The sequence below is a fragment of the Melopsittacus undulatus genome, chromosome 5 (assembly GCF_012275295.1).
Source record: "Melopsittacus undulatus isolate bMelUnd1 chromosome 5, bMelUnd1.mat.Z, whole genome shotgun sequence".
Taxonomy (NCBI): Eukaryota; Metazoa; Chordata; class Aves; order Psittaciformes; family Psittaculidae; genus Melopsittacus; species Melopsittacus undulatus.
In genome coordinates, this window is record NC_047531.1 from 32575899 (window position 1) to 32588725 (window position 12827).

Consider the following 12827-nt stretch of genomic DNA (forward strand, 5'->3'; position numbering starts at 1 on the left):
AGACATTTTCCTTTAACTCAAATTTTTAGTAGTCATAGAAGAATATATAATCTGCCCAGAGGCAGCTAATTTTATCCTCTTTCTACCATATCATATTTCCAAAATTATACTAGTTCTTTCTATTTCTAATACATGCCATAGATTTCTCTTTCCTCACAAGACATTTCTTTTCTTTGAATCACAAGCCATCTATTGTGCAAAACATTGAAAAATGCTCCTTCCCAAGGAGCATTCTGTCTGTTCAAAGAATTCGGTCTGAGTATTTTAAATATGTCTTGCTCTCTGTTACATATAATGTATAAATAAGATTACAGCTGCTCCCTCGCAACTCACAGATGCCTTCATTCTTGAAATTCATGGCAACAACACAAAGTAAAAAAATACCCCAATAGTTGTCTGTAGCTGTTGCTTTTCAGAATCACTCGCCTGATCACTGACTGCTGTAAAGGGCTGGGATGACAAGTGACAGGGCAGCTGATATGTCGAAAACTATGACATATCATAGTAGTAATGTGCACATTAGGAAAAAAAATTATCAGAGCTAGTTCATTCTCAAGAAACATATTCAGGCCCAGGAAGCCAAGAAGGCCAATGGCATCCTGGCCTGTATCAGCAATAGTGTGGCCAGCAGGAGCAAGGCAGTGATCATCCCCCTGTACTGGGGACTGGTGAAGCCACAGCTCGAATCCTGTGTTCAGTTCTGGGACCACCACTACAAGAAAGACATTGAGGTGCTGGAGAGGGGCCAGAGAAGGGCAACAAAGCTGGCAAAGGGTCTAAAGCTGGTGAAACAACCTTTTATGAGGAGCAGCTGAGGGAACTGGGGTTGTTTAGTCTGGAGAAGGATCAAGGGCACCTTATTGCTTTCTACAACTACCTGGAAAGGAGGTTGTAGTGAGGTGGGGGTGGGTCTCTTCTCCCAAGTAACAAGAGGTGACAGCCTCAAGCTGTGACAGGGGAGGTTTAGATTGGATATTAGGAAAAATTTCTTCAAAGAGAGAGTTGTCAGACATTGGAACAGGCTGTCCAGGGAAGTCATGGAATCACCATTCCTGGGAGTGTTCAAAAACTGTATAGATGAGGCCCTTAGTGACACAGTTTAGTGGTGGACTTGGCCATCTTGGGGTAACAGTTGGACTTGATTCTTAAAGGTCTCTTCCAACCTAGTTGATTCTATGATTCCATGATTCAGGCTGAATTCTGCAAGATGCTGGGAACACTTACACCTCAGTAAACATAAGTAGCGCCAGAGTCAATTGGCTCACTCAGGTGCCTACTCAAAGTAAAGCACATAATCAGAGATACTTTGTAGGATGGAACCATCAGACACTTTTGACTGGTGATAATTAACAACGTAGTCCAGTGGACTTTAAATTTAAGACACAATTTTTCTAATTGTCACTTTGTATTCAAACCTGCAAAAAAAATTAAATCAGCTTTGTATCTCTGATATGGTGCAAATATCAAAAACAGATCTAAAAACACCCTATGGTAAGAAAAATGTATTTCTAAGCATTCAATTTTGTTTCATAATGATAGCAATACAGTACTGAACAAGACTACACCATTTCTTGGTTACAGAGCAGTTTTAGCTCAGACTTTGGGCTGAGAGTGGATGAGAACCCAAAACTCTCAACACATGATGAGTACAGAATGTACAAGTGAATCTTTCTTGTAACAGAAGAACAATAGAAGAAAAAGTTTCATATTTCTTATGCATTTCTGGCATATTTCGAGATGGGCACTTACGTAATTTTTCAAACTCACTTATTCAGAGGAAATTTTGTCCTGCTTCAGCTGCTCTTAATGCAATTTAACACTTACTGACTCTCCCTGAAGGTAATTTTAAGTTGCAGGGAACTAGCAGAGTCTTTTTGGTTGTTTCACTAACCACAGGACTTAGAAACCAATTAGCTATAATGTTCAGGTTTTGCTGGTTTTGGTGCTCTCAGTTTTGACAAAAACCATCTCAGTTATAAATGAATCAAACACAGTGCCTTGCTTAAAGATCATCCAGATCATCAAATAATAATTAAAACTATGGTAATATTAGGCCATCCCTTCCCTTGAGACTGAGCAAGCTTTGTTAATGCAGCACCTATTCTTTGTCATTTAGATCAGATTTCGCTTTCTGGAAGAAGGAACTCTTCAAATTGCCAGCTTATTGCTAAGGGAGCAGAGGGAGGGTAGCATCTGCAAACAATAAATGAGGCTCCCTGTGTTTGACAGTCTCTTAATTTCTATTTGGATTACAAACAGAACTTGCAGATATGTCTTCAAATTTTCCACTCTTCATTTTTAAAAGTGATTTCATTCATTTTCCTGATATATTAACATTGGTTAGAATGTATAAACTCAACAGAATTCAGTTTGGAGCATTCTATTTTAAATGCCTGAAGCTTTGGTGCTTGGCTGCACATAGAACATATCACTGGCAGTGGCGTACCCCAAATAGCACATACCTTTATAAATACTGCATTATTAAAAGATGGCTACTGTATTCTGGGAACTTCTAACCAGTCTAACCTACCTCATCCATTATTTAAATTCTGGTAAATGGACTCCAGCCTCTCAATGAATACTTGAAATGTCCATGTTTTCCTGTACCAGTCCTTCATAGCTCCATTTTAAATGTAATCTTGACCTCAGTTCCTTTTGCCACACCCAACTGAGCAAAATAATGTCCTTGCCTTAGGGATGAGGCAGACACTAGTGTAAATAGCGTCAAGTTAAGCTTAGAAAAAATCGAAGTGTTTCAGATCACTGGTTTCATATGCAGCCTACTTGGCCAAACTTTATGATAAACTATTTTATTGCACATTACTGAGGGCATTTAAAAAATAGGATTTTGTTTTAGAGAGGTAAAAAAATAATTTGTATTTTATTTTATGTTTTTTTAAAAGCAAATAGTCTTCTGTTCCATTGAGGACAACAAAAATAGACAAAAGGAGAAAAGAAAGGATATGATTTTTTTCTGACTTTTGAGATCAGTCATAGTGAACTTCACTGGGTGGCACAATTTATTGAATGAACACAAAAGTTTCCTTAATTCCCATATTTGACTCATTTAAGTACTTGTTTCTTTTCTCCGAGCACTGGAGAGTATGCCCAGGGCACACACTGAACAGCTTTGCAGTCATGCAAGCTGTGTCTGTAAGTGTTGTTGTATTACCTGTTTCCCATTTTCAGGGGTGAAAAAGGATGAAGACTGCACAGGAATATATTAACATTTCATATGCCAGAAGTCAGCAGTGTCTTAAAACTCAGGGTCAAAATAGTCACAAGCTGATCAGAATCTCTATCAATCAGAACATTCAAATGAAATTCAGATTTATGTAATCCATAGACAAGGCCTCCAAAGAAGTGTAAAGCAAATATATCTAGTTGGATTGTTACTTTTAAAATAAAGCCATTTTAAAAAAAGAAAAAAATCAAGTTCTCACATTTCTTAATTATATTTTTCTTAATCATATTTTTCTTAATCATAAAACTCTCCATTACTTCAGCCTTAACCAGGGTGTATGTAGTATATTCTGGAATGTGGCCATATATCCCTCAGGTCCATCTGGTAGTTCATGAGAGAATAGCACAAGGTACAAAACTCTTTCCCTTTGGCTGAAGCATATTTAAGATGAATAATATTCAAGCTGAATCCAAACTGATAAATACAGTATATATAGGTATATATATAAAAAGCTGGTAAAAATAAATAAAAATTTCAATTCCATGGATCAGCTTACTTTTTGTAATAAAGTCCCAATGTATATAAAGCCTTTGCTAATTTATCCCATTAACTTTATTACTTTAAAGAAAGATACACATAAATATGCCAACCATAGAAAATAGTAATAATGAAAATGTGTACTGCTAACTTGTCCGTCAAAATGCTTTTTGAAACAGGAAATTCATACTGCTTATGACAGTGGGGAAGACTCATCCAAATACAAACTGTACATGTTCAAATATGCTACTGAAGCCTCCCCTTGCACAGACCTTCATTACTGTTAAGAAAGAGCACAAGGCAAGCTGCATGTTTCAGCTTCTACAAGTAATAAGTTAGCAGCGTATCTCTGTCTGTAGAGCCTTTAGAGCATAACACTAACAAGCTAAAACCTCTAATGAGTCCAACAGAAAATTATCCATAGTTTATAATTCCTTATGGCAGAAGGAACCTTTCCTGAACATCCCTGCTCCAGGGCAGTTGAAATCAGATAGCAGTGTCTCTTACAAGTCACTCACCTCAGTTAAACTCTAGGGAATGATCCAAGACCTGAAAAGCTAAAAACATGGACTGGGAATCTGCTGCCAGTCTGAGTGCTTCAGCAGACTCACACCATCTGTGCGTCATTCACATAGACCTCACACTGAGCAATGGATGAAATGTGCTCATGCAGAACCTCAGCTGGGTGTTCAGCAAGAAAGAGCTCATTATTATAAAACACCGTTCAAGAGACAAAATAAATAACAAACTTCTAACAGTTGCTGGTGGATTCATTCTGTGAATGGAACTCATCACCACAAATCAAATACCTGAATGTAGCTCTCATTTTGGAGGAAGAAACAGTATTTTTCTCAGTATGAATATCATTTAAAGGGCAAGTCAGTCTACAAGGGTTCATTCTGCAGCTCCTGGGACTGTCATAACAGCATGCCTTATGAACGTCGTGCATGGATTGTTTTTATAGCAATATATCAGAAAGGAAACAGATTCAGAGACTAGATTTCCTTAGAACTGCCTCTATCTGCTGTTTCGTTCAATTATGCTACTGCTTGAAAAGGTTATACTGTACAAGATGGCATCTTTTTTGTCATAACAGTCATAGTGAAGCTCCAGTGTGTTTGTCATGTCAAAGCTCTTAACACAGACCCACATTTTTAATACAGTGTTTATGTAAAAGAGTAGTCTCTTCAATCAGTTTGGAACAGACAAGCATTGCTATAAGGCATGCGTTCTACTCTGAGGTTTTCATTTCTGGGTATGGCAGGGATCCCTCCCTCCTCTCTCCTGTCCCTAGAGGTATTTTAGGAGCTGGAAATCAGAAGCAGGGTTGGTGTAGTTTATTAGATTAAAAGAGCTGTCAATTACCATAGTCATGGGTCTCTGCTATGAAAGGTCTATGTAAAAATGGAAGCTGATCATACTTCCATCAAAATGGGACTACATATTTACTTAGCTCTGTAGTTCAGTTAGCTCTTCACCTATTTTTTTCTGCATGCTGAGGTAACTGTAGGTAAAGAATGTGACTTTGAACTTTGTACACTTTCTTGTCCTTACTAAGACAAAATGCCAACTGATAAATGAAGGTGGTGAGGTCAGATGCATCTTCAATATTTATTTTACTACATGTATTCTAAACATCTATTAAGCTGCTTTCTATTCCTTATATTTTTCTAAAAGTCTATTTGCTCTATAGAAATCACATATCATTTACACCAGAGCAGCTTCATAACGCCTGACTGCACAGAGAGTTCAGGCAAAGCTGCATGAACCTTTTTAAGTTGAAAGGAAAATTACATGATTATTTTGTGGGGGATTTTATTTTAAACCACGGTACTTGTGAAATTAAAGGGCATATACTAATCCATGTCTTTGTTGAGAGACATTTAAAGAAGAACATTGGACATGTGGTACCTCTTTAACAAAGATTTTCCTGTTTATGCTCTTTTCCTGCTTTCAAGTCTCAAGTTGTTGTATATACAACACCTTCTTGTAAGCACTCCCTTTGCTTTTCTAGGGGAAAAAAGAAATCTGTTAAATCATATTATGAAACAGTAACTTTTTCAGCTGGGCAGCTACAGCAGCAATAAGAACAAGCCTCTTGTTTCTTGCATAAAAATGGGGGAGGGGGGGTTAAAAGTACTTTTAACCTGCTTGAATTGTAAATTGAATGTTGTTGGGCATGTTTCTTAGCAAATGTAAATCAGTGTAATCCAGCAAAGCCAGTGGAGCTTTGCCAGTTTTCAACCAGCTGAGTATTTTGGCATCTCGAATCCTAACATCCTGCCTTGTTGAAGCAATCTTTGCATTACTGTAATGAGGATATTACATTGGTATTAAAACCAAGCTGGTGTTCTCCCAGATCTCGCCTAAACTCCTAACAATGTCCAAAAAAAGCAGTATTTAAAAATGAACTTTAATACTATTTTTGGAAGACTACTTTGAGACCATTCCCAGATAGCTTAAATTAGGCTTGAAGGACACAAGGAAGAACTACACTCTAAATGCAATCGATCTTACTGATAACAGAGCTTACATTTAAATGTTACTAGTATTCGTGTTGATTCATACCATCAAATTGGCAATTTACCACAACAAATTCAGAAGAAGAATGACATGGATTTAAACCTCTGAATGGAAAAAATGAAAGTCTGAGCTCAGCTCTTGGTTGGATCAGGATTCTCTCTGTATGCACATCTATAAATCAAAGATCATGTTTCCTCTGTGCACCATAATAAACCTCAGCTCTCTCCTGCCTATCCATCTCCTACACTTAGACATTTTCTCTGTTCTTTCTACTACAGTTATACTAGTTTGCTTAGTTAAGGCCCTGGATAAGTGTAGCCTCAATGTAGAACTACTAATTTTATGGCATCCAAGCTTTCTTTCTCAATGTTGCTTAAAACAGGCATTACATTGCTGTCACAATTGCTGATAAGAGAAAAGGTGTGTGAAGTGTCTGTTGACACTTGGAGCAGATTCTCCTGGAAGGCATGCTAGGGCGCATGAAAAACAAGGTGCTTGGTGACAGCCAGCATGGCTTCACTAGGGGGAAATCCTGCCTGACCAACTTGGTGGCCTTCTATGACGAGGATACTGAAATGATGGACGGTTTAGAGCAGCTGATGTCATCTACCTGGACTTGTGCAAAGTGTTCGACACTGTCTCACATGACATCCTAGTCTCTAAATTGGAGAAACATCAATTTGATAGGTGGACCACTCGGTGGATAAAAAACTGGCTGGATGGCTGCACTCAAAGAGTTGTGGTCAACGGTTCAATGTCCGGCTGGAGACCAGTAATGCGTGGTGTCCCTCAGGGATCGTTGTTGGGACCGGTCTTGTTTAATATCTTTGTCGCTGACATGGACAGTGGGATTGAGTGTGCCCTCAGCAAGTTTGCCAATGACACCAACCTGTGTGGTTCAGTTGATACACTGGAGGGAAGGAATGCCATCCAGAGGGACCTTGACACACTTGTGAGGTGGGCTGATGCCAACCTCATGAAGTTTAACCATGGCAAGTGCAAGGTCCTACACCTGGGTGGGAGCAATCCCAGGCACAGCTACAGGTTGGGCAGAGAAGAGATTCAGAGCAGCCCTGCAGAGAAGGACTTGGGAGTGTTGGTTGATGGGAAAGTTAACATGAGCTGGCTTCAGTGTGCACTCGCACTTAGTGTGAGCACTAATTCACTCCACCTGACAACATAGTAATTGTGCTACTTTGAGAGCTATCTTGGTCACTTTAGATGTCCTCATAGAAGACTCAATTGTATGAAGCAGACACAGATTGTAATTCAAGTCCCATTGATTCAGAACTTATTCAGACTTCCTTCCCTGAGTTCAGGGAAAGGGTGACCAGGCAGTGAAATGGTTATAATCTGTTGCATGGCCTTGCTATGAGCTCTGACCTCATCACTTGACCAAATTAAAATTGATTTTCCCTAGAAAGAGGAAAGACACTACTCCTATCAAAAATCTGTCTGGCCAAAGTACAGCTTTCCAACCCTACACATTTGGGTACTACAGCTGTTCACAGAAAATCACAGAATCATAGAATCATAGAATTATAGAATTATAGAATAGTTAGGGTTGGAAAGGACATTAAGATCATCTCGTTCCAATAAGGTCTATTATTTTATAATAGGATCACTCTGCTCTTTTTTGTATTAATCATTCTGCTTTTGGAAGGATAAGGGTCAGAAAAAAACAAACAAATGTATTTCTTCTTTTGAGTTTTCCAAAAACACGAAGACTACAGATCTGGTCCAAAAAGTTAGAATTAGTAGTAAGTCAGAAAAAAAAAAGCTGATGATTGAGCCTTTTTTAAAACTCAAGCACCTGAAAGTTCTGTGAATAAAAGTGGCAAGCATGCATGCGTGCTGTTTTTAATGTCTTGCAGTCTCCAATTTTCAAAGATTGCATTTTGTTTCAGAAGAGATCAGACCAGTAAGCAGCAAGAAGAAGGCATGCAATTTAAAAATAAGGAAGTGACAATAGCCTGTAAACAAGAGGAGAGAGGGAGAGACTGCATGACTCACACCTTGCAGTGCTTTGCATTCTCCCTTGCAGACAAGAGAGCTAATTAAAACCTTGTGGCTAGAGAAAGACAACATACAATTTAGGTCAAATAAACGGCTTTGATATAAAGTGATATTTTACATGGACACATTCCCTTTTGTTCTTTTAATCCTAGGATTACAAGCACATATTGACCACCTTGTGGATACCCTCTAAGGTAACATTATATTCTATTCTATGTGTGCTGTAGATTTTGGCTTTCAAAAAGAAACACATATACAGTATTCCCAGACCAATGGGGTTTCTTTTCACTGTGAATGTCACTGTGGCACACTTTAAGTAATGCTGGTAGCACTACATATTATTATCTTTGCCCAGCAGTTCTCATTCTAAGACTGTTTTAGCAGCTTGTAAATTTACTGAACATTAACTACATAAACTAACATTTTCCTCAGGGGAAAAAAAAAAGTGACAGCATCAATCTCTTGGCTTTTCATTATCCATTTTACTGTGTGGTGTTTGCACGGAAATGCCAGGCAAAATGGGTGAGACATTAACTCACTGTTTTGCTAGAGTTAGAAATACCAACTCATCTCCCTTTGAAATAACCTATCGCTCCTGCACTGTTGATCAAAATTCAATATATGTATTTAAAGATATACTTTTTATCCCATTGTGTTTAGTGAATTTTAACCTGAAAAGTACCAGCAGGCCACTGCAGAGATTTTATCAGCTAAATCCACACACAGGAGTATTTCAACACAGAGAACATCACTCCTAGAGAATGTCACACCTCTGCAGCTGAAGCTCAGGCTTGCTGTGATCTCTCACCCTTATGGTCTAAGCAGTGGGGGAAAAAAGAGGTGAAAACTGAATGAAGAATAAAGGGTAAGAGATTGGGATATATAAGCAGGAAATAACAGACTGGAAAATAGCAGGAAAAGAATACAAAGATAAAAGACTGAAAGAGGAGAAACAGTAAAATATTACAGGAGAAAACCTTGGCAGTCCTACGTTCTATGTTCCTCATGTACATGCAATCCTTGCTTCTATAGGACGGTGTTGATCTCATGTTAAACTAAAGCGCCTATGTCATGGTTTAAACCAAGTCCCCCAACTCCCGGAGAGTTAGGAAGGAGAATCCAAAGAATGTAGCCCCCACGGATTGAGATAAGAATGGTTTAATTGCTAAGGCATAACACAAAACCCCTACTGCCATTTACTACTACAAATAATAATGATACAGCAAACAGCAAGTGAAAAGAATACAACACCCCACCAGCCACCGACCCATAACTCACTCCACCCTGCCTGGCCGAGCACCATGTGCTCCCTCCTCCATTTTCCTCTAGAGCTCTACCCCTCCAGCCCTCTCTTTCCCAGTATGCATCCTGGGCATCACGTGCTATGGTATGGAATACCTCTTTGGCTAGCCTGGGTCAGGTGTCCTGTCTCTCCTTCCTCCCAGACTCCCCTCCTCCACCTGGCTGGAAAAAACCTTGAACAAAAACACCCTCAAAACATGCTCAACCCATGACAGCCTACAGTATAAACACTGACACCTGTGCTAGTAATCTAACCTCCTCTTATAGTCAGTATAGATAAAAAAGTCCTTCTGGGACAGGATTCACATAAGATGTGGATGTCTGGGTAAAAAACCCTTAAGGTCAACATTAATATACAGTGTTAAATCTGAGAAACTTCACCCCTGATTTTTCTGTGTGTTTCTTGATGGCTTTGAAACAGAGCTACTATTCAATCCATGGCTCATTTGGGGAGATTATGACTTCTGAAAACCAAATCTCACAGCATCATGTTGGCTCCCCAGCACTAAGGGCTTTTGTTAATTGACAGAATGACTTCTTTTCCTGATATAACAGCAATATTTCCCTTCATTATGCAGTCCTAAATCAATCCATTGGTTCAGAGAAGGAGCAAAGGGACTTGTGCAGGGATAGGGAGAGGGAAATCTCTGATCATACAGTTGCATACTGTATCATGATACATATATACAAATTTGTCTAGGCAGCATAATCCTGACATGTTTCTGAATTGCAACTTAGTTTTTCCGCAGTATCAGGTGCATTTTTATCTTCTGTGAATGGAATCAGCATAAAAGGGTTTTTTTAATGACAGAAGAATTGTAACTTCTCCCCTAAAACACACTTTGGTTTAAATTTGAACAGCTGAATAAAAGTAGTTTTCATTCTCATTTACATCTCTTTTAACCAAAACGTGCCTCATTTCAGGAAATATGTGTCAGAAAAATAGTTTCCCTTGTTAATAGAGACCAGAATTTTCCACTGGAGTGAATGGTTGCTTCCTGGATACCATATTTGACAAACATATCACATAAAAGCACTTGTTTCAGGTGGAAGGTTAGCAACAATGGTAAGCTGGTTAAATATTAGCAATGAGCAAGTCCTGCAACATTAAGAGAGTGAATTGACAGGTGTCTGTGTTATTTATTTCTCTCTCAGCAAACACTGCAGAGTTCGATTCCCCAAAATCATTTTACTGCATTGGGATGAAATTATTGTAGTGCCTAGATGATGCACAACATTCACTTCACTTCCTAGTTATTGCAGCCTAAGGGGCATCTTCTTACTCACCGCAGCAAGCTGGTCCACTCCGCTTCCAGTTCGTGCTAATGTTACGAGATCTTCTTGCATCTTATCTACCCATGATTTTATCCTATAAAATCCAAAAAGAAAAGAGACACACAATCAGATCACTGGCATATGACCATAGCACAAGAAAAAGGTAAAAAATCAGAATATGTTGATAAAATTGAATACAGAATGGACTTGACTTTGCTAAAAAAGAACAAGCTTGGAATGAATCAAAATATTCAAGCTACACCCTGGTGATGTTCTCTTTAGCTCACTCAGATCTAAGCCCCTCGCTCTTTTCTTTATTTTACTTTTCATCAGCTGGAGCTTGCCTGGTGCTCTCCAGGACATTGTCTTAACCATCAAGTGTAACACTGTAGCTGCCTCTTGTTGACAAGTACCAAGGTCTGTTTCCAAATGTGATAGAGCCTATCTTACCTTCTTTCTTTTTTTAATACAGCCCCTATCCAGCCTTGACGACCTGATTATTCCGTACAATATTCTGTGGTGGCCACCACACTAAGCCAGCTGTAAATCAAACATATCACTGTACCTACTACTAGCTGCAGCAAGGATCACTGGACAGAGCTGGTATGCTGCCTGCCAGGGTGTCATGGTTTGAGCATGTTTTGAGGGTGTTTTTGCCCATGACACAGGGCAACCTGCCTGACTTGCAGCTCACTCCCAGCAATGCCTTTCCTAAGGGACCTGCAGTCCCTCTCCCAGCAGATGGTACAGAGAAAAACAGCAACTGGGAACAGACTGGTATATCAGAATAAATCTTCTGGCCTATAGCCCCTCTCCAGACACTTCTAGGAAGGAGCGGCAGGCACAGGTAACAGCTGGCATAGATGGCACGAGGTGTTCTGGCAACACACAGGTTTGTGGTTTCTGTTTTTCACCAGAGAACAGGCAGTGATTTGCCTGACTCTTTGGAAAAGGGTTGGATTCAATACAGGTTTTATGCTTTTGTGCCATGCCACGTTTTGTAGCAAGAAAGGAACCATGCTATGAGTTTATTCTAGTGCAGTCCAGGCTCAGAAGATTGTGTCACTTGCCTAGCCAGAACATCTGGTCTCCAGACCATTTATTGTATCACCCCGTCATTATCGCAGCTCTCTGATTTGAAACCTGGCGCAAATACATGTTTATCCTTGCCATTTCTTAGCTTTAACCTGATAAGCAAGGAATGTCCGTTTAGACTAATCATGAAAGTAGGAAAGACAGAAAAAAGAGACTTCATTAAAGGATCCTTCCTCATATTTTAGAAGAAAGCGATTAATCTTCCCAACAAGAAAGATTTAGGCCTGTGACATCTAATATGAAGAACCTTCTGACTGCCCAAACTAACATCTTCACAGATTGGAATGGGAAATGCCTAGACAGGAAGGTACTGAGTTTTACAAAAGTGCTAGATTCAAAACAAATCCCTTTTCTTGATCGATAAGGGGTCTCTCCCCAATAAATACACAGTCTCTCATGATTCCTGTTTGAATCCTATTTCCCACAAGCAGAATACTCTGACACAGTAAAGAAGAACTTTTTCAAAGTTTATCTCAAAGTGTCTGAAGCCTTCACAAAAACTCTGCAGCAGAAATTGAACTAGCAAGTTGTAACCATGGCTTCTCATTAACCATAGTTTGTGCCTGTGATACTACTGTTTTCAGCCTCCCTCCAGCCCTGGCCTGGCTTATTTGTCACTCCCATCTATTATATAGTATCTTTTCTTTTCTACTGTTTGTATCTTTATTTTTTCCTTCAAAATCTTTGGATAATGAGCAGTGATATCAGTCTGTCCCTGCAGCACTTCCATTATTTCCTCACTGGATTCCAGGTGTTTCAAACATACAACAATTACATGTTAAAAAAAAAATAATTTAGAAAGGTAATAAAGTTTTAAACTGAAGTTATTTCACTGCCCTCACTCATCACTGAGCAATTGTAATTGATCTAGTTCTAGTTGAAGTTCTAGTTCATT

At 39.1% G+C, this 12827-nt stretch overlaps 1 protein-coding gene across 2 annotated transcripts in view; it reads right to left on the reverse strand.

Moving 5' to 3' along the window:
• Window positions 1-12827, reverse strand: part of CACNA2D1 (calcium voltage-gated channel auxiliary subunit alpha2delta 1) — a 398283-nt gene that overhangs the window by 329442 nt on the left and 56014 nt on the right. For both annotated transcript variants that reach the window (XM_013128868.3, XM_031048307.2), the window contains exon 2: window positions 10850-10931. In XM_013128868.3, the coding sequence (XP_012984322.1) occupies window positions 10850-10931 (82 nt within the window). The remainder of the gene's footprint in view (window positions 1-10849; window positions 10932-12827) is intronic.